This window comes from Cervus elaphus, chromosome 16, assembly GCF_910594005.1.
Source record: "Cervus elaphus chromosome 16, mCerEla1.1, whole genome shotgun sequence".
Taxonomy (NCBI): domain Eukaryota; kingdom Metazoa; phylum Chordata; class Mammalia; order Artiodactyla; family Cervidae; genus Cervus; species Cervus elaphus.
Genome location: NC_057830.1, coordinates 33,944,838 through 33,967,297, shown reverse-complemented (window position 1 = coordinate 33,967,297; position 22,460 = coordinate 33,944,838). Strand labels below are relative to the sequence as shown.

The 22,460-nt window shown below is 36.1% G+C and overlaps 1 protein-coding gene across 2 annotated transcripts in view; it reads right to left on the bottom strand.

The window, feature by feature from the left end:
* Window positions 1–10,117: 10,117 nt before the first annotated feature.
* The window catches only part of UBQLN1 (ubiquilin 1), a 54,717-nt gene continuing 42,374 nt past the window's right edge, over window positions 10,118–22,460 (bottom strand). Inside the window, exons 7-11 of one of the 2 annotated variants that reach the window (XM_043870681.1) lie at window positions 18,325–18,467; window positions 15,297–15,380; window positions 13,936–14,051; window positions 13,522–13,690; window positions 10,118–12,121 (exon numbers count right to left, since the gene is read on the bottom strand). In XM_043870681.1, the coding sequence (XP_043726616.1) occupies window positions 11,969–12,121; window positions 13,522–13,690; window positions 13,936–14,051; window positions 15,297–15,380; window positions 18,325–18,467 (665 nt within the window). In that variant the 3' untranslated portion in view covers window positions 10,118–11,968. The remainder of the gene's footprint in view (window positions 12,122–13,521; window positions 13,691–13,935; window positions 14,052–15,296; window positions 15,381–18,324; window positions 18,468–22,460) is intronic. The other variant, XM_043870682.1, reaches the window with a different exon arrangement.

The window sequence follows — 22,460 nt, the reverse complement described above, 5'->3', positions numbered from 1 at the left end:
CAAAATACAAGGCAACTCCCATAAGGTTATCAGCTGATTTCTCAATAGAAGTTCTACAAGCCAGAAGGGAATGGCATGATATATTTAAAGTGATGAAAGGGACGAACCGACAACCAAGAATACTCTGCCCATCAACACTCTCGTTCAGATTTGACAGAGAACTCAAAAGCTTTACAGACAAGCAAAAGTTAAGAGAATTCAGTACCGCCAAACCAGCTTTACAACAAATGCTAAAGGAACTTCTTTATACAGGAAACACAAGAGAAGGAAAAAAACCTACACAAAATAAACCCAAAACGGACTAAGAAAATGGTAATAGGACCATACATATTGATAAGGTAATTACCTTAAGTGTAAATGGATTAAATACAAGAACCAAGATAGACTGGCTGGGTGGATGAGAACACGTGCATGTATACACTTCCACTTACCACATCGCTCTACTTAACCCCTCAAACTGTATGTAATTATTTTACATTGTTAGGTTAATCATGTTTCCATTATGGCTTGCAATAGTAATGATCTTTTATTTTTAATCTAGCTATTGATTGTAAACACTGATAAAATTCTTCTACTACTGTTATTTTTGCTTAATACAATAATTATATCATGATTAGTCAACAGAAAATAATTATCACTAAGTTCAGTCCAGTTGCTCAGTCGTGTCTGACTCTTTGCAACCCCATGGACCAGAGAACGCCAGGCCTCCCTGTCCATCACCAGCTCCCGAGTTTACTCAAACTCATCTCCATTGAGTCGGTGATGCCATACAACCATCTCATCCTCTGTCGTCCCCTTCTCCTCCTGCCTTCAATCTTTCCCAACATCAGGGTCTTTTCAAATGAGTCAGCTCTTCGCTTCAGGTGACCAAAGTATTGGAGTTTCAGCTTCAACGTCAGTCCTTCCAATGAACACTCAGGACTGATCTCCTTTAGGATGGACTGGTTGGATCTCCTTGCAGTCCAAGGGACTCTCAATGATCACTGAAACTACCATTTAATAGAAAAACTATAATCACTTCTTAACATCCAGATACATATCAGAATTATCTTGGAATTTTTTGAAAAATACAAATGCTCAAGTATTGTTGTTCTTCTCCAAAGCTCCAGATGTATTTTTAAAGAATAGCCATGTTTAAAAACAACTGGACTATGTGATGATCTTTTATCTAGTTTGTTTCATATTCAGTGTTCCCATTTCATTTAGTTTGTTTTCCAATTTCTCCATCTCTTTTGATACTCTTTCTCAAGCCTTTACCAAGCACAGTAGAAAAGCTTTTGTATACATGTGTTTATATGGTATGTATAATATATATATTCTAGAAAATTTATGAATTTTTGCCTAGCTAAAAAATTTGACATTTTGATTCCACTTGTTTGACTTAGTATGAATAGAATGCTAGATTCCTAACTCATATTCACTCAGAATTTTGATATATACTTTCATATATTTTGGCATCTAGTATTACTGCCAAAGTCTACAAAGTATTATCTTAATGATTAAAAAAATTTAACTGAGGCTTGAAACTTCTAATCTAGTTATGAGAATATAAAGAAATATTTTTGTTAAAAAAAAACAGGAAATTAATGTGACAGTATTAATTAAAGTACAGATTTTCTTCAAATCTCACAAAATTTTATGCTAGTGTCCATTATTTGTTTTCATATATTATTCAAGACTCCAATTTGTATTTAATTGAGCAGCTTCAGCTGCATGCAACAAATTCTGGTAAATTCTCTTTTCATTTTAATTCTATCACAAATATTTTCTAATTTTCCTTGTAATGGCTTCTTAGATATACTCATTTAAAAGTGGACGTTTAATTTCCAAGTACATGAGCTTTCTTAAGGTATCCTTGATATTTTCATTTAAATGCTTTCTTCTCTGCAACCACCCTGTTTTTTGTCTTCTAACTTTACTGAAACTTTCGATGGCTAAGCCTAAGGTCTCTCTTGTTAAATGTCACACTGCACTGAAAATATGGGGTTATTTTCAACTATCTTTTGGGGGGGGGCTGGTAATTTTAATCTTTTTTTAAATTTTATTGAAGGATAATTGCTTTATAGAATTTTGTTGTTTTCTGTCAAACCTCAACATGAATCAGCCATAGGTTACATATATCCCCTGTCAAGTATCTTTTGATATTGATCTCTAACATAATTTGACAGTAATAAGAGAACAGACTCTGTATGATTTCAGTACCTTTGGACCATGAGATTTCTGCACCTGGTCTTATGTCTCTGTGTATGTACCAGTGCCTCTTAATAGTCTATGGGAACTTGAATAGAATTTATATCTTCTTCTTGTGTGAAAACTGTGTAAATCTTAACTATGTTAAACTGGTTCATAATGCTTTTCAGGTCTACTATATTCTTCTACTTCTTTGTACATTCATTCTATTAATTTCTGAGAGTTTGATATTGAAATTTCAACTAAAAAATTTATCTACTTAAACAACTGTAATATACAATGCAACTATATGTAACTTAGTTCTGTATTTTCCAAGTCTCCTGTAAATGTTATCATATTTTCATAATTTAAAAGATAGAAAAGGAAGAAAAGTAAATAAAAAATAAAAATTCCATTTGAGCCTTATACATACGACAATTCCACTTAAGTCTAGGGCAGGCTTATTTTTCATTCTTCTTAGCTGACTCTGATGTGAAGCCAAGGTTGAGAATTACCAGATTAACATGTTCTACAGCCCTCAATTATCTGCTCAATTTGTTTAGGATTTCCACAAAGCTATCCCCATCCACATGCCTCACAGTCTAATCAATGTCTCAAGTCTTTGTCACTTGAAAAGGAATCCTTAACAAAAACATGTGTGCTCTGTCATTCAGCTGTATCCAATTCTTTGGACCAGGGGGCGGTGGGGGCAGGAAAAGGGGATATTCCCCATCCAGGGATCGAACCAGTGTTTCCTGCATTGCAGGCAGATTCTTTACCTGCTATCAGGGAACCCTATCAGAAACGTACTTTCTACTATAGATTTCACCCACATGCCATCTCCAGGCTGGTTTGCACCCACTGCCTGCTTAATATTTTATACTAGGCTTACAACAGTGCCACATTATGGCTGGGATCAATGCTCACAGTTTGTACATGAGACTGTAAGTTTAGTGCCTGAATATGAAACATATCACACTTTGATCCAGAAACTAGAAGATGGGAGGTCATATTGGGTAGTACTGGAAACAGGAATGAGAAGAGGAAAATGAAGAACTTGAAGAGGAAAAACAGAACTGGCCAAGAGCATGGTCTATAACCAGCTACATTTTAACACCTATCATGTTCTCTTTGAGGCATATTTCTCTTTTTCTTGAAAGAGAGGGACAGAAATGGGGGGAAAAAAAAACAACACCCAACTCTTGTCTACTCTTTGCAAATCCAAAACAGTGGGACCAATTCAAATGCATCAATGAATGACCTGTACCTAACAGCTAAATCCATAAAACTCTTGGAAGAAAACAGAGGAAAACCTCTATGACCTTGGATTGGGAATGAATTTTTATATATGGTACCAAAATCAGGAGTAACAGAAGAACAAAGGAAAAACTTGACTTTAAAAAATTAAAACTTTTGTACAAAGGGCATTATCAAGAAGTGAAAAGACAATCTGTAACTGAAAGGGTTTAATATCCAGAATATATTTTAAAAACTCCCACAACTCAACAACAAATATTTTCAAAAGGCAAAGGACTTGAAAAGACCTTTCTCTGAAGAAGATGTGCAAACAGCCAATAAAGCACAAGAAAAGATGCTCATCATCATGAACTCATTAGGGAGATACAAACCAAACCATAAGGAGATAGCCATCCAACACTCAGTAGAATGGCTGAAGTCTGAAACAAAACCAAGAAAAACAGAAAATGTAAGTGTTGCCAAGGAGGTAGAGAAAATTGGAAAACACACCTTGCTGATGGGAATGTAAAATGGTACCGCTGCTGTGGAAAATAGGAAGTTCCTCAAAAAGTTAAAAACTACCATATGACCCAACAATTCCACTCTAGGTAGATATCCAAATGAATTAAAAACAGACTCAAATACTTACTAGTGTTATAACAGCATTATTCATAGTATCTAAGTGATGTGTCCATCAACAGATGAATGAATGTGTTAAATCCATAAAATAGAGTTATTATTCAGCCATGAAAGGGAATGAAGCGCTGACACATGCTACAACATGAATGAACCTTGAAAACATGATAAACCTGACATAAAAGACCACATAAAGGCACACCTTGTTTTACTGTGTTTTATTGTCCTTTGAAAATACTTAAAAAAAAAAAAAAAAAATGAAAATTTGTGACAACTCTGTGTCAAGCAAGCCTTCCAGTGCCATTTTTCCAACAGAATTTGTTCCTGTCTCTGTGTCACATTTTGGTAATACTTGAAATGTTTCAATTTTTTCTCAGTTATTACTGTATTTGTTACAGTGATCTGTGATCAGTGGTCTTTGTGACTGCAGATGTGGCGGAAATGGCAAGAGAACTAGAAGTGAAGCCTGAAGATGTGACCAAATGTCTGCTATCTCCCAATAAAACTTTAATGAGTAAGTAGTTGCTTTTGATGGAGGAACAAAGAAAATGATTTTCTGAAATGAGATCTATGTAGTAGTCCTGGTGAAGAAACCAGAAGACTGCTGAAATGACAACAAAGTGTTCAGTATATCATATATTAGTTGGTAAAGCTGTGTCAGGATTTGAGAGGACTGATTGCAATTTTGAAAGAAGTTCAACTGTGAAAGGAAGTTCATCACTTGTGAAAGGGAAGAGTCAATGCAGCAAACCTCACTGTTGTCTTGTTTTAAGAAACTTGCACAGTCACCCCACAAGCTTCAGCAGCCACCACCTAACCAATCAGCAGCCACAACCTTGAGACAAGACCCTCCACCAGAAAAATGACTATGACTCACTGAAGGCACAGATGGTTAGCATTTTCAGCAATATTTTAATTAAGGTGTACACATCGGATTTTAGACATTAACACTAGTGCACATTTAACAGACTACTGTATAGTGTGAGCATGGAAAAACAAACACTTTGTGTGACTCACTTTATTGTGTTATTAAGCTTTATGAAGGTGGTCTGGAACTGAACCCATACTATCTCTGAGATATTGCCTGTATTATATAATTACATTTCCATGAAACATCCAAAATAGGTAAATGCATAGAAGACAGAAAACAGACAAGTGGTTGCCAGGGGCTGGGCTAAGGGTGGGGATAAAGAGTGATTTCTTAATGGCTTTGGGGTTTCCTCTCGGGGTGATGGAGTTCTGGATGATTGTGAAGGTTGCATAACACTGTGAATGTACTTTAAATACCACTGAACTATAGATTTTTAAATGGTTACAATAGCATAATTTGTTATATATATATATATATAAAATATATATTTTTTTTAAGCAAAAATGAAAACCACAGGCATTCCCAAGAGCTTTCTAACCTTATTACCATATGCTAAGACAGCCAATTACAATGCATGCTTCCTTTGGGAAAGCTGTTTCCCAGAGAACAGGGACTCAGTCAAGTGTATCCTGCTCCTTCTACAATATTCAGTAAGCAGTCACCACTTCTCCTTTGGAAAAGCGTGAATACTGAGAACAACAATGTGCTCCTCCAACATTTTCCCTCTTCTGGCATGATGGTGTGCTGCTGATTAAGATGATCACAAATTCTGTGATATTCTACTTATCAAGCAGTTTGGGGCCTCTGACCCTTAAATCTGGGCAAGTTAAGCTTGACCAGTAGAATACAAGAGAGATGACACTGGGCCAGTTTGGGGGGTGGGGGCGCACACCTTAAAAAACTGACAGCTTTCATTTTTCCTTGAAATACATGCTCTTGAAACCTGTCCACCATTTTGTGAGGAAGCACAAGTAGCTCTTGTGGGAAGGCCCAGGTGGAGAGGAACTGAGACCCCCAAGTGCACTCCCAGATGAAAGTACATAGTAATTAAGACAGCTAAGGGAATAAGCTCTCTTGAAAGTAAATTCTCCAGACCCAGTCAAGTTGCTCCAGCAGTATTCACCAATCCTTGCCAAAGTGCTCAATCATGAATAAATTTAATGACTGATTTTTGTTTTAAGCTCCTGTGCTGTGGGATAGTTTGTTATGAAGCATTAAATAACCACAACACGCTGGAAATTTCCTTCCCTCTCTAGAAACTAGGAGTAGAGAATGGGTCTGAATAGTTTTAAAAAAAAATTAGTTTGCATATACAGCAACTACTATATATTTCATGAAAGAATTAGCCCCCACATTCAGCTTTGGCCTTCTGAGGGAAAATATACCAGGAACTCCCATAAATGCCTAGGTTCATAGAGTGGTAAGCAAGACAGATTGGATTGTGGCTCTGGGACAGGTTACATCATAATTAAGGAGTTTGAGGCACAAATGTCAACACCTTATAAACTGGAATTACAAACTGAGATGAGAATGTGCTTCATTACTACCTCAGCTCTGGAAAAAATCTCCATCTTATTCTATTCAATCTCACCAATGCAAAGGTGTTGGAAAGAGATGCTTTTCCTCCATTTCCAAAAGGGTTGACCATAAATAGTAGTTCAGATGGGCTGGGAAGGTACCACTCCTACTAATAAGGGAAGGCTGCTAGCTACCTAGCTGAGGAAAATGATGGTTTGAAAGACAGAGAAATCCTCTCCCTCGCACTTTAGCCCATCCAACAAATGTGTCTGTGTGCTTATCTAGATCTATCAGTCAAATTCATTCTAGGGATCAAAGGTGATGGTTAACTACTTTTTCTTTATAGTTTTTGGTAGAAAACAATTACTCCATATTCTCCTCCAAAATCGAGTCCCCTTACACACACACACACACACACAAAACTTCCCATCGTAACAGAACACAAAAGGCAAACTTCCTCTACACTGCCATCACTTCCCTCAACTCAGCTACTGTCCCCCATTTCTCTGGATTCTCTTTACTTCAAAATTCTGTGTATCCTGATATTTTCCAGGTTCATTCTAATCAGAATTTTACCCTAATCACACTTTAAAACCCCTATTACAGTCATAGAGGTCCTTCCCTTTACTAAATCCATAGGTTAATAGTCAATCCATGATGGGTACTTAAAGGCAACAGCATTCAACACTTCTTCACCATCTTTCTCCTGTGAAACACTCTCCACGTGCTCTCAGCCCACCCGCCTGTTCACATCTTTTGCTGGTTTACTCTCATCGCTCTGAGGTGAAGTTAACAGCAAACCAGGACTCATATCTTCCCAAAGTGTGTTTATCAACACACTCTAAAATTCATATAGTCAGGATTTCTCAACCTTGGCACGATTCACATTTTGAGACCAGATATCTCTGTTGTGGGAGGCCGCTCTGTGCATCAGAGAACATTCAGTGGTGTCCTTAACCTCTACTCATCACATGCCAATAGTAGCCTTAACTATGATGTCAAAAAGGTCTCTCTAGACATTGTCAAAAGCCCCCCTTTGTCGTTTCTGGTTGAGAACCACAGACCTCATCCTTGGCTTTAAACACTATAGAAAAATTGATGCTTTTGAACTCTGGTGTTGAAGAAGACTCCTGAGAGTCCCTTGGACTGCAAGGAGATCCAACCAGTCCATCCTAAAGGACATCAGTCCTGGGTGTTCATTGGAAGGACTGATGCTGAAGCTGAGACTCCAGTACTTTGGCCACCTCGTGTGAAGAATTGACTCATCAGAAAAGACCCTGATGCTGGGAGGGATTGGGGGCAGGAGGAGAAGGGCATGACAGAGGATGAGATGGCTGGATGGCATCACCGACTCGATGGACATGAGTTTGAGTAAACTCCGGGAGTTGGTGATGGACAGGGAGGCCTGGCGTGCTGTGATTCATGGGGTCACAAAGAGTCGGACACGACTGAGCGACGGAACTGAACTGAAGTGAGCTGATATACACTGGTGGCTGTATAACTTGTCTGTAGCCTGAACCTCTCCTCACGCTGCCTTCTCATTATCTCCAATTATATATCTAATCAAGTACATCTCACTTAACACATCAAAACTAGACTTCTGACATACACCCCAACCCATATGTACCCTGCTCACCTTGCTTGGCATCTCTCTTGTTCTCAACTCTCACACTTTTATTCATCAGTAAAACCTACTGGCTCTGCCTTCAAAACATACCCCAATTTCTTACTACAATTTGACTATAATTTCTTACTACCTCCACTGCTACCAGTCCAACCCAAGCTGGTATTAACTCTGAAATCCTAACAGTCTCTCTGCTTCCACCCTGGTTCAGTGGTTCTTACCTGGGAACTTGTTAGAAATGAAAATTCTCCTCCAAGCCTAGGACTAGCAAATCAGAAACTCTAGGAATGGGACACAAGAATTTACTACTTAACCTGTCCCCATCTCTCCAATCAATCCCTACACTACTTTCTCCCTAGCTCACCTTGACCGTCACACTGAACTGCCTGGGTTCTAGAAACACATTCAGAACATTCACATTACAGCACATTTTCATTAGCTGCCTCTCTTCCTGAAAAGCTATTCACCCTCCCAGATATTCCTCAAGTCTCTAGTTAAATGTCACCTTTTCAGTGAGGCCTTTTCTGACTACCCTACATAAAATAAAATACCTTCTTCCTGAATTCGTCTCCTTAATCTTAGTTTTTCACCAAAGCACTTGTCACTACCTAGCAGGCCATATATATGTTTTGTTTACTGTTTCCCTACATTCCACTGTGTAAACCCCATATAGATAGAACTTTGCTTTATTTACTCCTATGCTTTGAGCAACTAGAAAAGAACCTGTTACTCAACAGATGTTCAATAAATGTTCACTTTCTGAAGCAAAATGGTTGCATATGGTTTCCTAGAGGAAAGATACAAAGAAGTTGAGGAGAACCACTTCATGTTACTTAAGTAACTGCCAAGAAGATTTCAGAGCAGAAAAACAAACAAAAATCCTCCAAATTGTAAGTGAATGAGAGAAGCAGAATGCAGCAGTTAACATTTCAGAGTATATCAACTGGTTAGCCAAGTTTAGGAAAACTACAAAACTGATCCCAGAGGCACAGTAGGCTTTACATAAGCCAAAGAAGACAGATGAAAGTCCAAAGGAGAGAATACCATGTGCAATACTAGAGAAGCAGACATTTGCTAAGTGTAATTTTCCCCAAGTGTGTTTTCACTGGATCTACCGAGAACAACAGTTAAGTGAAAAGGACAGCAGAGAATAGGACAAAGTTGTATTATATTTCCTTAATGTAGGACTTATTGACTTAATTAACATGTTTAATGTTAAGAGAGGAAGTATGATATGCACGTATTTCTCTGCCTTAACAACATAAACTTGTTTTGCACAAGGACAGACATGTGCTCCAGCTTCACTTTTATCACTAATATTAGTAACATTTTTTATCTGTCCTATTTTGTAATTTTTCTACTAAATTAACATAGTAATAATGTTTCTCAAACAAAAAAACTCCTTTCATGATTACATTTAGGCCAAGTCTGAAACACCAATTTTGAATACACAGAGGCCAGCTGTCATTTATCTCACTTGCTAAAATTTGTGTAGGATCACAAGTATTCCACTTGGGAAATAAAATCCTGAAATGTTATTTTCATCACTCAACCCAATATAAGAACAATTTAAGTCTACAGTATTTTAGGAGTGTTTTTTTTTTGTTTTTTTATTTGTTTTTAAGGCTTTGGAGAATTTTAAGTATCTTCAACTCCTTAAAAGATATTCACCTCTAAGATGAACATATCAGAAACAAACAGCAACAAAAAAATCACACCAGGGTGACAACTAAAAGGTTCTTAAGAATCACCTAGGCGAGTGTGCCACATAGGCCTCACCACCACTTTCAGTCATGATGCCGACTCCAAATAACTAGTCAAGAACCAAAAAGAGTAAGCAAAGGCCCAAGTTACCTGATGTCCCAGTTGGTTCTCTTTCTAACGCACAATATAGTATATACACACATAATTTAACTGAGGAAACAAAAAATTAATGAAAAATAATCTCAAGTGTAGGAAAATCTGGGGGTCAATCAATTCCAGCAGTCTTTAAAAGACATGATTACCGAAAGTAAATTGAAGACATCTTTTTCTTTCTACAAAAAAGGCAAGACAAACAAGTGTAAAAGCTAGAGATTTATTGTTATTTTGTGATTAATAAATTGTCAAACTGGTTATGACACTACCCCACACTGTATACCACCAATCGCTAGTACAAAAGTTTTAAAACCATACTGAGGCATAAGGCAGAGAGAGCAGACACACACAACGATCGTCCTTGACAAGTTCCTCTTAGTCATGCCTCCATCTTAATTAACCTTTGTACCTGTTTTATTCCAGGGGACAGTGTCACAACAGTGCACGAAATGGTGGGCAACCTGCCTCTTTACCTTTTTTAATAGCAAGCAACTGACAGAAGTAATGGAATTCAACTTGTATTTTCCCTTGATTTTACTGGTCTGAATTAATTTTAGTTACTTTAACATTTTAATTTCCCTTAACTGTACATGAGAGAATATAATGACCTAAGAGAATACTGAACCAGAGTCAGCTAAATATGTTACTGACCCCGAAGTTAGGTTTTAATTGGTCCTAAAGGAATGTACCACCCCAATAGTTTGAGAGTTAGGCAAACAGAATTTCCTTGGGGAGGGAAGAAAAAAGCTGTAGAACAGCCAAATGTACTCAACATTGTTAAAACGGCTCTTTGTTTTCACCCCTGAATGATACTTCTTTACTACACTATATGCACAGAAATCCTAACAGAATCTTGGTTGCCAGTATTATTTAGGCTGGCCCAATCCAGGACAGAACCCCACCCCACCCCCAAAATTCCCCTTCTCTCAGGCTCTGAAAAGCACAATATTTAACTATTTCTTAATAGAACTACCAAAACACTTCAGAAACAAGTGGCTCACAAATCATTTTAAATTCGTGTATTGCCTGTGCATGAGAAAACTGATAAACCCAGAAGATAGTTCTATTTTTATATGGCGATTAAAAATAACTGAAACATCAAGACACTTTCAGTGAAAGCAACATTTCAATTACGAATTGTAATGCCTGTTAAACTACCTATGGGAGAAGCTGAAAGTCCTAGGCAAATGCACTTTGGGGTTATACTACAGTGCTCCTTCAGTCTGCACAAAGATTAAGGTAATTTACAGTCAATCCGTGAATGCTGAGACAATGTTACATCATCTTGTCTGTACAATTAATACGTCCTTTTTAAAGAGACAACCAGAATCAGTTTTTCTACTGTATTTTCAACAAGCCTCACTAACCAGTACTTTTGCTGAGATGTTTATCAAAGATGCTGTAAGATTCTACACAAATTAAGAAATACTCCGCTTTGAAGTATTTCCTTATCTTTATTTTTCCCATTACAGATGTTTTGCTCAGATGATCTACTGTAGTATGTTTCTAGAGATGTGTCCCAAATGTGCATACATACACTGTATACAAATAAAGCAAAAATTGTCAGTAGTATAAATCTTACAGCATTTTTGTTTGCAAAAATACATGCCAAAGTCACGATAAGCAATGTTGTATCACAAATTATAAAGCGCAAATGATTTGCTTCTTTTTAATGCTTTTATTCTACATAAATTACTACCAGAGACTAATGTTTAAAAAGCAAATAAACTGGACAGATGCAGGACAAAAATCTGTTCACCCAACTATAAAAGGTGATATGTTTTTTAAAAATTACAATAAATGCATAAGTGTTTGACGCATGCAGTAGCCTTAAATGAAAAAGCATTGATTCCCACTGTTCCAGGAAAACAAAAAACAAACAAACACAGTGAAACCCACACATCTTACTGCACTCCACCTTAAAATGTATCATATATTGGGTTTGTTTATAACAGCACAGAATTCCAAGAGTCAAAATGAAATAAAGCGGGTATTTTAAAGATTTAAGAGCCGTTATCAAAAATAAATTACATTTTTTTCAAGATACAGAAATGCTGCTATGATGGCTGAGAGCCCAGTAACCTTTCAATAGCCGCATTGATATCACCTCCTGTGGCTATTAGCGCTTGCAAGTTTGCTTCACGGTTCAAAAATCCCATTGCACTGAGCTGTTCCAGTTGCTGCTGAAATCTAACTTCTGGATTCTGTAGCTGTTAAACAAAAACAAACAAACCAAAGCTCTAAGGAAAATCAGTCCATGTTGCACCTAAATAATCTTTTAAAATTTTAATTGCTTTTTAACATTTGCTAATCTATCAAGTGATATAAAAGCACTGGCCTCTCTTGAAACATATTCAACATAGGGAGCCCAGCCTGGTGTTCTGGTACAACTTAGACAGGTGGGAGGGAGGCCCAAGAGGGAGGGGATATACATACAATTATCACTGATTCATACTGTTGTACAACAGAAACCAACACAACATTGTAAAGCAATTATCCTCCAATTAAAAAATTCAAGAAACTAAAAATATATAAATAATGGAAAAATAAAATATTCTTATTATTAAAAAAATAATTAAAAAAAAATTTTGGAGCTATCAACCAATTGGGTAATTGTAAAAGCCAGTGTCCTCATGTATAAAATTCTAAAGTTCTAATCTAATGAGGCTTAGAATGTCTTTAATTTCTGTATCAGCCAGTCAAGTCTTCAGAAAAAAGTTTCAGTTTCAGATGTACTTACTATACTCCTCATTTTTTCAGCTGCATCTCCTTTTCAGAAATGATATACTACAGAAATACATAAATGATCACTCAATTCTGGGCAACATGATAATGGTGAGGCCTATAGATTGTTCAAGTTAGATAACAATTCTGCCCAATACCTAAAATTGCTTTTTCCTATTAATTCAAAGAACATTTACTGAGTCAGCAAGTCATGCTAGTTATCAGGAATACAAATCCTCATGTAAGATAAAACTCTGACCTGTTTATTGTATTTAAAAAGGCTTAAAATAAAAAACTATGCTGTATTTTCACCACGTAGTAGTTCGAGCACAATCTACTGTAACAGGTTTGAATTTGCAATCATCTGTAAAATTGGCATATTCTTAGTAAATAAATGATTCTAGATGCGAGAACATTAGGAGTCCACATTTTTTTAGCCATATTTGTGAGGTATATACGTGTAACACAAGTTACCATAGGAAGCAGTAGCAAGTGGGGTGAAGTACTTACAACTTTCAAGCCAAAATACAAAGAGCAGATAGAATACAGCTGTTCACGAGGTATGTGGAATAATCAATTTCTATTCCTCCCTGACAAACTTTTATAAAATATAATCTATTTCAAACAGTTTTCTAACATGGACTCCAAAAAAGAATGCATTTTAAAAAGCAATTTCCAAAATTACAGCAGAGCATTTCTTCCCTACAACTGTAACATTTCCTTTAATGTCTAATATAGTACCAAAGTTAATAATTATAATGCCTATTTTTTAGAATCAATATAATTAAGAACAAACTTTTCATTACAAGCTAAGCCCCCAAAGATGACCACTTTCTTTACTTTTTTGAAACTTCTACCATTAAGAAGAGCAGAAAAGAATCATTACCTGAGGATTCACTCCAGCAAGAGCCTGCAGCATTTGTTGGATAAACTGCTGGTGTCCAGATTCGGTGGTTCCAACTGTGGGACTTGGGTTTTCGCTAGATGCAGAAGTAGAGCCATTGGTTCCTGAAGAGCCTCCAGTACTTCCTAATGCCCCCAGGCCAGGAGTAAACCTAGAGAAAGCACCAACTGTTAGTAAATCTAAACTCCTAAAAATAAGAGGACAGACCAGGCTGGCTAATGGCAAATTAGTTACAATTCAACAGAATGTTAGCTAAGTTATCTTCTTAAAAGAAGCATTTTTAACTTTGAAAACTCTCTTACAATCTCAACTCAAAAGAAGAATGGCCATTAAATCTAAAATTCTCAGAGAAAATAAGCACTGTGCACGTTCACAGTCTTTCCCAAAGAAGCCTACCCTGGGATGAGGCCGGGGGCTTCAGTTGCTAAGGTCTGTAAACCCTGCTGAATCTGTAACAAGGCCTGCATTGCTCGAGGGTTTGACATTGCCGATAACGTATCAGGATTCTGCATCTAAGGAAGAAAGAAAACCAGTGGTTATGAGGGAATTAAAATTAGTGAAGGTAAAATGAAAATGTTTTCTTTGCTATGCTTCTTGAGAAAATCTAAAACCTTACTCCTAGACCCTGGTAATCCATAATTTCTTTCCCAATATAAACACAAGCACCTCCCCTTTGGCAGCAATCTCATGTGCGAATCGTCACTTGACCTCCTCCCAAGTCCATTGTGAAAACCATTTTTCATAATGAAACACAATCAGAAAAAAAAAAAAAAAAGAAACACAATCAGGAGCTCCTCTGGAAGCCATAGTTGTTCCTCGTTTTCCAACAGATAAAAAGAGTTGTTTCTAAGAGATGACCTCCAAATGCACAGTTTATATCACATGGTAATATGGTGAAAGCCACATATTCCTCCTTGACCAAGTGTTAATCTGTTGCTGATGGAACAATTTTACCAATCAGATACACTCTAAGACAATAGTTCCAAAGTTGAAGTTAACACGTGTTGGTTCAGCTTCACTACTTCCAAATATATGCCACCTGACTAACCAAAAAAAGATAGGCCTACATCATTACAATAAACCAAGGACACTGACTAACCTTAGATAATGGTTTATAGGTCAGAGGATCATTTGGGTAATATTTAAAAGCCCTCCCTAGAATTACCAGTTTCAAAACACCAAGACTGACTCCTCTTTTCTTTTTAAATAGTAACATACCATGGCAATCTCAAGTACTTTTTAATTAAAATAACTTCCTTGTATGACAAGACTGACAATTTTAATCTTGCTAATTCCAAGTTTGAGGAATGAGATCTACCCCTTGGAGAACAGGCATTCTATTAATTTAGAGGAATTAAAACATTATGAAGAAACCAAACACATAAAGGGTGGCTCTCTTCCTGTTACTCAAGATTAGTTAAACCATAAAGCATAACATGACACAATGAAGCACTTCAAAGTTAGTAAAGTGAAAGGAAATGGTTTATGATATTAACAAAGCATTCAAAATCCTAAAAATCCTCAAAAGCAAAAACCAAATGGTCCTTTCCTCAGAATTTGTATTTTTAAAAATAGAAGCAAAAGGTGAGCAGTGAAATGGGGCTCAATTAAAAATCAAGCTGAATTCTCTGCAAATTGACAGCAGACTCTATTCTACATTTTGCTATCAGCCAGAGAAAAAGCAAGGAAAATGTTTACCATCAAACTTTTTCAAGCAAATCATTACCGAAGACAGCTAGCATCTTTTTCTTACTCACTTGTTGAAGGAAAGTTGGGAGCTGTTGTCTCATTTGTTCTTGAAGCTGAGGATTTCCAGCAAATAGGGGATTATTCAGCATCATCTATGGGGCAAGTGTTCAAACAATTTTAACTGGAAATATCTGAAACAAGTAATGTACCTTGTTTAATAGTCTATCTTCCCCCCCAGTGCCTAACCTGGCACTTAACAGGGAGGAAGGTAGAACATGAATAAAAAAGGGAAGATACTGTCCACAAGAGGGATCTCCAGAAAAAACAAAAACGAGACATCTTTTCTCTCAATGAGAATGGTGATTATGATAATGTCATGCGATATCCTAAAAAATAAAAGCAATCATTTTCTTAGGCTTTTCCTTCAGTAAAGGTGAATATTTGCCCTTGAAAGAAAAATGGGAGTAACTGGAATTGATGAAGATACATTTTCTGCTACACTCACAGAATAAACGTAAGCATCAATACATGGAACTATACATGGCTTGCACAGACACCTCAACACACAAGTGGCAAGCACAGAGAAAATCCAGATCTGGAATCACTATATTTACCTGCCTACTGCAAAAGAGCTAATATTAGGTCCAGAAAAATAACACCGCAGAACAGCAACCAACTTGCCAGAGAAATGGAGCTGCCAGGTGAAAATCAGCCTAGGACTAGAACGGATAGATCTCTGGGGATAAAGTATTAAAATGCTTTAATAAGACCTAAACCATGTAAATCATTTGAGAACACGAAAATTAGCCTCTAGATTTCACCTCACTACCACCAGAGATGGAAAAAATGGCATGCCTCCTAACCTTCAAATGGGTGTTTAATGAGTTAAATGAGTTAAAAAGTCAAAGTCAGCGCCAATATTAATGTGTTGTATACCTAAAAATAAGATTACAATACACAATAGCATAACCAGAAACTAGTAAATTCTCATAGCTTCAAAAGAGACAAATTTTATATCAGTTTCCCCAAACAGTGAAAAGTCAACTAACAATGATTGACTGATAGCCTATTTACCAGGCCACATCCAAAGTCTGGTGGGGGAGTGGTGTGGAGGATGATTCCTGCCCTCAAGTATTAATAATTAACTGTGTGTAAGAGTAATTAATGTTAATTGCTAAAAGTAGAGAGAATTCCTCCCTCCCTCCCTCAGTTTATCAACTGTTGCAAAGCAGACTTAGTTAATTTCAACAAAATAAGATAGGAAGAAGTCAGACAAGTTTTATGAATATACGGCATTTATTTCAAAGTGACCAGTAAGTTCACAGTAAATAAAGTAAAATCTAATTGAGGCCAACAAACCTGCTTCTTTAATGGCTCCAATCAATAAAGTTATCACATTTATCTTTTAGGATTCATGTTATTTGAAAAAGTGTGTCATCTTAAGCTGATTCATACTTTCTCAGAAAATTGTTACCACATTTGATTAAGATTTTTCTCCTAACTTACCTGACTGTATAAACAGTTTTTACAATCAGACTTTTTTGAATACCTAAAAATGAAAATCAGAATAGAGAAACTACAAACTTTAATACACTGGTAACCACAGTACATTGTAAATGTTTCTAACAATTATCTATCAATATTGTAAAGCCAATTCACATCTAGCTTACTTTTGTTTCAACATTTTGCTTTAGAGTAAAACAAGCAACATACAAAAGTGCTCAAGTCACTTTATAAATGTAAAATTGTTAGTTTAAATGGCTGGGAATGTGCTTGTTAGAGTCAAAATTTTAAAGCAAGATGCACATTTAATGATTATTAAATAGGCAAATATGTATTTAAAACCATACAAATAGGATCACTCTGATACATATTTTCCACATTTATTTTAAACTAAAGTGCTATCATCACAGTGAGCTGAAGCATTTAATACTAATAAATCATTTTCTAATGAATAAAACAATATTTCATAAAGTAAACCTACAATGTAAAAATTAAAAGTATATAAAAATTTATCTAAAAACATCTTTATTTCCAATTTTACAAATTTTAAGAGAATAGAAGTTATTACTGAGGGTTGCTAACTCAAACATATCTGCTATACACTTGAATCAACATGGTTCCAGATTTTAGAAGTGTAAAAACTATCTCATTTGATATAATGAAGAAAGTGATTTAACTTTAAGAGCTTTTAAAATTTTGGAAATGGAGAGATACTATTACAGGAAACTATTTTAAATTCCCAACATTCCACAGAAACCATTTTTAATAAACAGCAAATATAAATTATAGACAATCAAAGTTTAGTTCATATGCTCTAAGGGTTTTCAAGCCCAATGGTTCTTAACTTATGGGTACATCAGAATCACTTAGGGAACTCGGAAAAAAAAATCCAATACAGTTATATCAAACTGTCTGAGAATGGGGCTAAAAAACAGTTTTTTTAATCTTAAAATTTCCAAAGTTATCCTAAACATTCAGCTAGGGTTGAGATTCACTCATTTTTTAAGTTATGGTCTCTTCTGAAACAAGTTAGAAAATAATTACTTGATGAAGGACCAGTGTACTAACTTTGGATAGAGATCTATAGTGGAAAGAATGAGAATACTGTTCCCACAATTCTCTCTGCCCATAACTGAACAATTTCAGGCTATTTTATAACTGACATTTTGAACATGACTAACACTCAGAATTTGTGTGATCTAATAAATAAAAGTCTTTCAAATGTATTAACACTTCTTAATCACTTTCAAGATTTACATTACACTAAAGAGTACTGTTTCTGAAGCGCTATTTTGAAGAATAGGCTTCAAAAGGGAGAGCAATCAGAAACTTTTCTATTCTTCTCCTACATGAACATATGTAGATATAAAGTAAACCTGAACTTCCTTCTAGCCAGTGGACAGAGGAAATGAAGCTGTTTTAATTATATTATGAAGTATTAATCTACTGTAAAGAAACAAACTGTCCAAAAAATTGGGAGATGCAATTTGCTTCTCTAGTGTGTTAAGGCAGAACACACAAAATAAATGCGCCAAAATCACAATGATTTGGTTAGGCCATTTCGATCCACAGTGCTCACAATGATAAGCTCACCTGTGCAGCAAGGTCAGGGTTCTGGCTGAGTGACTGCATCATGCTTCTCATGTAGGGGGCCGACAACATGTTTTGCATAAGTTGTGGGTTTTCAGTTATTTGCTGCAACAAGCTCTGCATTCCTGGTGTATTGAACATACTAGCTGGAAGTTTTTTTTAAAAAGAAGACATTTTATCAAGGGAAAGATAAATAAAAGAAAGTTTTAAAACACAATACTTTTGGCAATTTTAGACAAACATACCTATTAGTTATCAAGTGAACTAAAAAAAATTTTAAAACTAAGATCTCTAAAACTACATACTCAACAGGAGGGTTTATTGACTTTAAAGATTCTAGTTGCATTTACAGGAAAATCATATCTTATGGAAAGGCTGGGTTCTGAAAAAGTCAATGTAAGGCAAAATTTACCACTGAAAAATCTCATTAAGTGAAAATGTCTGAGCCAACTTTTCCTCCAGAATCGCTAACTAGAATCATATTCAGCACTCAGTATGTTCCCACTTAAAAAAGAAGGAGGCCTTCTCACTCAGGCCTCTGTGACATTTTCACTGAATCCTGCCACTCAATAAATTCAACCCCAAATTAAGGGGCCTTCTTCATACTTCAGTTTCCCCATCTGCAAAATGTAGATACTTGCTACTATTCTTTTTTTTTTTTTGTGGAGAGCTATAACTAAATTTATGTGAATTCAATATTCTTTGGAAATTAATCTATTCAACATACATCCACATTTTCACTTGCAGACTAGATATACTCAAACTCAAATATATTCTCAAACTTTTTCACTCCCCTTGTTGTTATTCCATTCAGTGCAGTTTAACAGGCTCAAAGCATTTGACTCTTCCCACTTAACTTTCTAGTTTATTATAATTCTGCAGTTTTTAGTAATTTTTGTTTTTCCTATTCTCTCATGTTATTTCAATTTACGTTACTCCCCCACCCTTGCCACATTCCAGAGACCAAGGATATTCTAAGACAGCAGATGAACCTAGTCTGCAGGGCAAATATGGCAAGTGACGTGTTTTTGTACAGCCCATGAGCTAAAAATGGTTTTTACACTTTTAAATGGTTAAAAAAATTTTTTTGTGTGAAACGTGAAAACTGTATGAAATTCAAACTTCAAGTTCCATAAATAACATTTTGTTGGGACACAGTCACGCTCCCCCAACAAGTCTGGACAGAGGCGCCATGTGGCACTGTCACACTCTACAGAGCTGTTGGGTGAGCCACCATCAGTGACTCAGTTATACCGTGTGCCCCATGAATCACTGTAGCATGCCTATTCTATTCTATTCATTTCGATTCTCATTACCAGTGCATACTATGTCAGAACAAGAAGAAAAGGGGGAGAACTGGGACTATGCCTGCCTGCTTTTAAGGCACAGTAGAAGATGAATTATTTTATCAAATGAGGTGGCAACATATTACCATGCAATGATACTAAAATTAATAAAATACACTTCCACATTGTTAGAGCACTACCACAGCAAAGCAAGTCAGCAAAATACAATTACTGGGGCTTCCCTGGTGGCCCAATGGTTAAGAGTCCCCTTACAATGCAGGGGACACTGGTTTGATCCTTGATCTGGGAAGACCCCGCATGCTGCAGAGCAACAAAGCCCCTGCACCGCAACTACTGAAGATCCCGTTCCCTGAAGCCCACCCCCTGCAGCCAGAGAAGCCACCGCACCACTGCGGGAGAGCAGCCCCCTCCCCGACTACTCTAGTAGTCGAGACGAGAGGAAGCCTGAGTGGGGCAGCGGAGACCCAGCACAACCAAAAGGAACTAAGTCAGTTAAAAAATAAAACACAGTTATCTCATCATAGCCAAATTTCTCCACAAAATAAAAAATGAAAATAAAGCTGCAACCAAAGTTAGGTGTCCAAATGGTTTATTTGTTAGCCAAGCAAGGAAAGCAGCATCCTAGTTATGATTAATTAGTATGGTTATTTAAATCTTGACTGCAGCACGCAGGGAAATGTGTGCTGGGAAAATAAACTTGTTTGAGGCTACTCGCCTTTCAAGGAGAACAACTTCTCAAAAGTTAGGGACATTGAGCTGTTAACTGATAATTTAAAAACACGAATTATTTTGAGTAGTGTTCCTTGGTCCCTAATGAATAGATAAATGTTACTGATACTGCTCAGTCCTTGTTTGAGGCAACAATGTCAAGATGGAAGTTAACTAAAATTAGCTTCTATCAACAGTCTGCATGAAATAACAACAAGCAAAACTATTTTCAAAGTTAAGAGAACATTCATTTGGTACAATAGAGAAGTAGAATCTGCTAAGATGTGCTACATCTCGTGATGATAAAGAACACATGTAAAGTATTAAAAGGATTAGTTGGACAAAGACATACTGCTTATAAAAATATAAGGTATTTAGACGATAGCTGATCCACCGATTCATCAGCAGGTACTCTGGAAAATATTTTGAACTTTAACATTACTCAACTGATAAAAGTTATCAATAATAAATTTCATTTCACTCTTGTGAACTTAGCTATAGTCAATTTCATGAACTTTTGTCAGAAATACCCTGATTTGCCCAAGCACATGGCAGTTTGATGGCTTAAGAGTAGTAGCTTCTTAGTCTTGTTTTTAAAAAGATACAATTTTATTGCAATTTTTTTTTTTAACGCTCAGAGCTAAGACTGAAATTCTTCTGAACCACACAATCACCATTATCAAACACTAAATGACTTTGGAAATTATCTTTTGCTAGAACCTGGCAATGTTTCTCAATGAATTCCCTAAATTAGAAGACAAAACAACATTTACATGTCAAACCCATACTGTGATGTGCATTCTGACAAGTGAAACTGTTTGAATCACAATGTCAAGCTGCTTTATACATTCTTGTGTTGTCAAGTTAAAACAAGCAACAAGATCTCTTTTCACAGATTTGCCGTAAATATAGTTTTGAACTCACATTATTGTTCCAGCAGCATTTTTTGGACCTTAGTGCAAGTACAAAGAAATCTCCATACTTTAAAATTCATTTCACTGTATAACTGAGGCACTATGACTTAATCTTCAATTGGAATTGATTAATCTGCAATGACATGTTAAAACACCAAGAAGACCCTGACAGAATCCTACAAATGCTTCCCAACTAATGAATACGCTATAGTCCTATTTTTGGAATCAATACATAATTAAAATGAAAAAAGTAAAATCTCATTACTTATTAGTATTAATAGATGAACATTTACAAATGATTTGCAACTGATGAAAGGAAACACTGTGAACTTTAAGCAAAATGTCATCCCTAAAAAGAATTCCATTCCTACCATTAGGGAATGTGTAAAACAATATAATCCATAACTGACTCAATGGACAAGAGTTTGAGCAAACCCCAGGAGTTGGTGAAGGACAGGGAAGCTTGGTATGCTGTAGTCCATGGAGTTTCAAAGACTCAGACATGACTGGGCAACCGAACAACAAAAATAATATTATACCCAATTATTATATTTTTAATTCCATCAATAAAAGAACTTGTTGAGATTGGTCTTCTAATATAATATTCTTTTTTTTTTTTTTTTGGTCAAGCTGCATGGCTAGTTTTCTGACCAGGGATCAAACTCGTGCCCTGTACAGTGAAAGCAAGTTGTAATCACTCGGATCATCAGGAATTCTCTTCCCTTCTTAATAAAATAGTCTTGATTTTGTTCTTTTGGCTCTTGGCCTGCAAAGCCTAAAGTATTATTATCCCTTTGCAAGAAAAATTTGCTAAAAAAAAAAAAAAAATTTTTGCTGACCCTTGCTCAACAATTTCCTCAGTTTCCAGAATGAGTGCTTACAGGGCAAAAGAAGAGTAAAGAATTTCACCTTTCAGGTATATGTGTGCTTAACTTCAAACAGTTGAGTAAAGGTCCTAATAGTATAAAAATATGCTAACAATGTTAGGCCATCTGGGTACAATCATTATTCTGTTTCTTGTTTTGCTTTGATGGAAATATTAACATGAAATCTTAAATAGCATATCAAGCCATTAAATTAAAAAGCTGAGTAAAAAGTTACAAGACCATTTTGTTTGTAAGACAAAGTTGTTACTATAGACACCATGCTACAATTAAAAATAATTTGTCTATCAGCTGGGAAACCTTATTAAACCTTTGTCTCTGCTCTT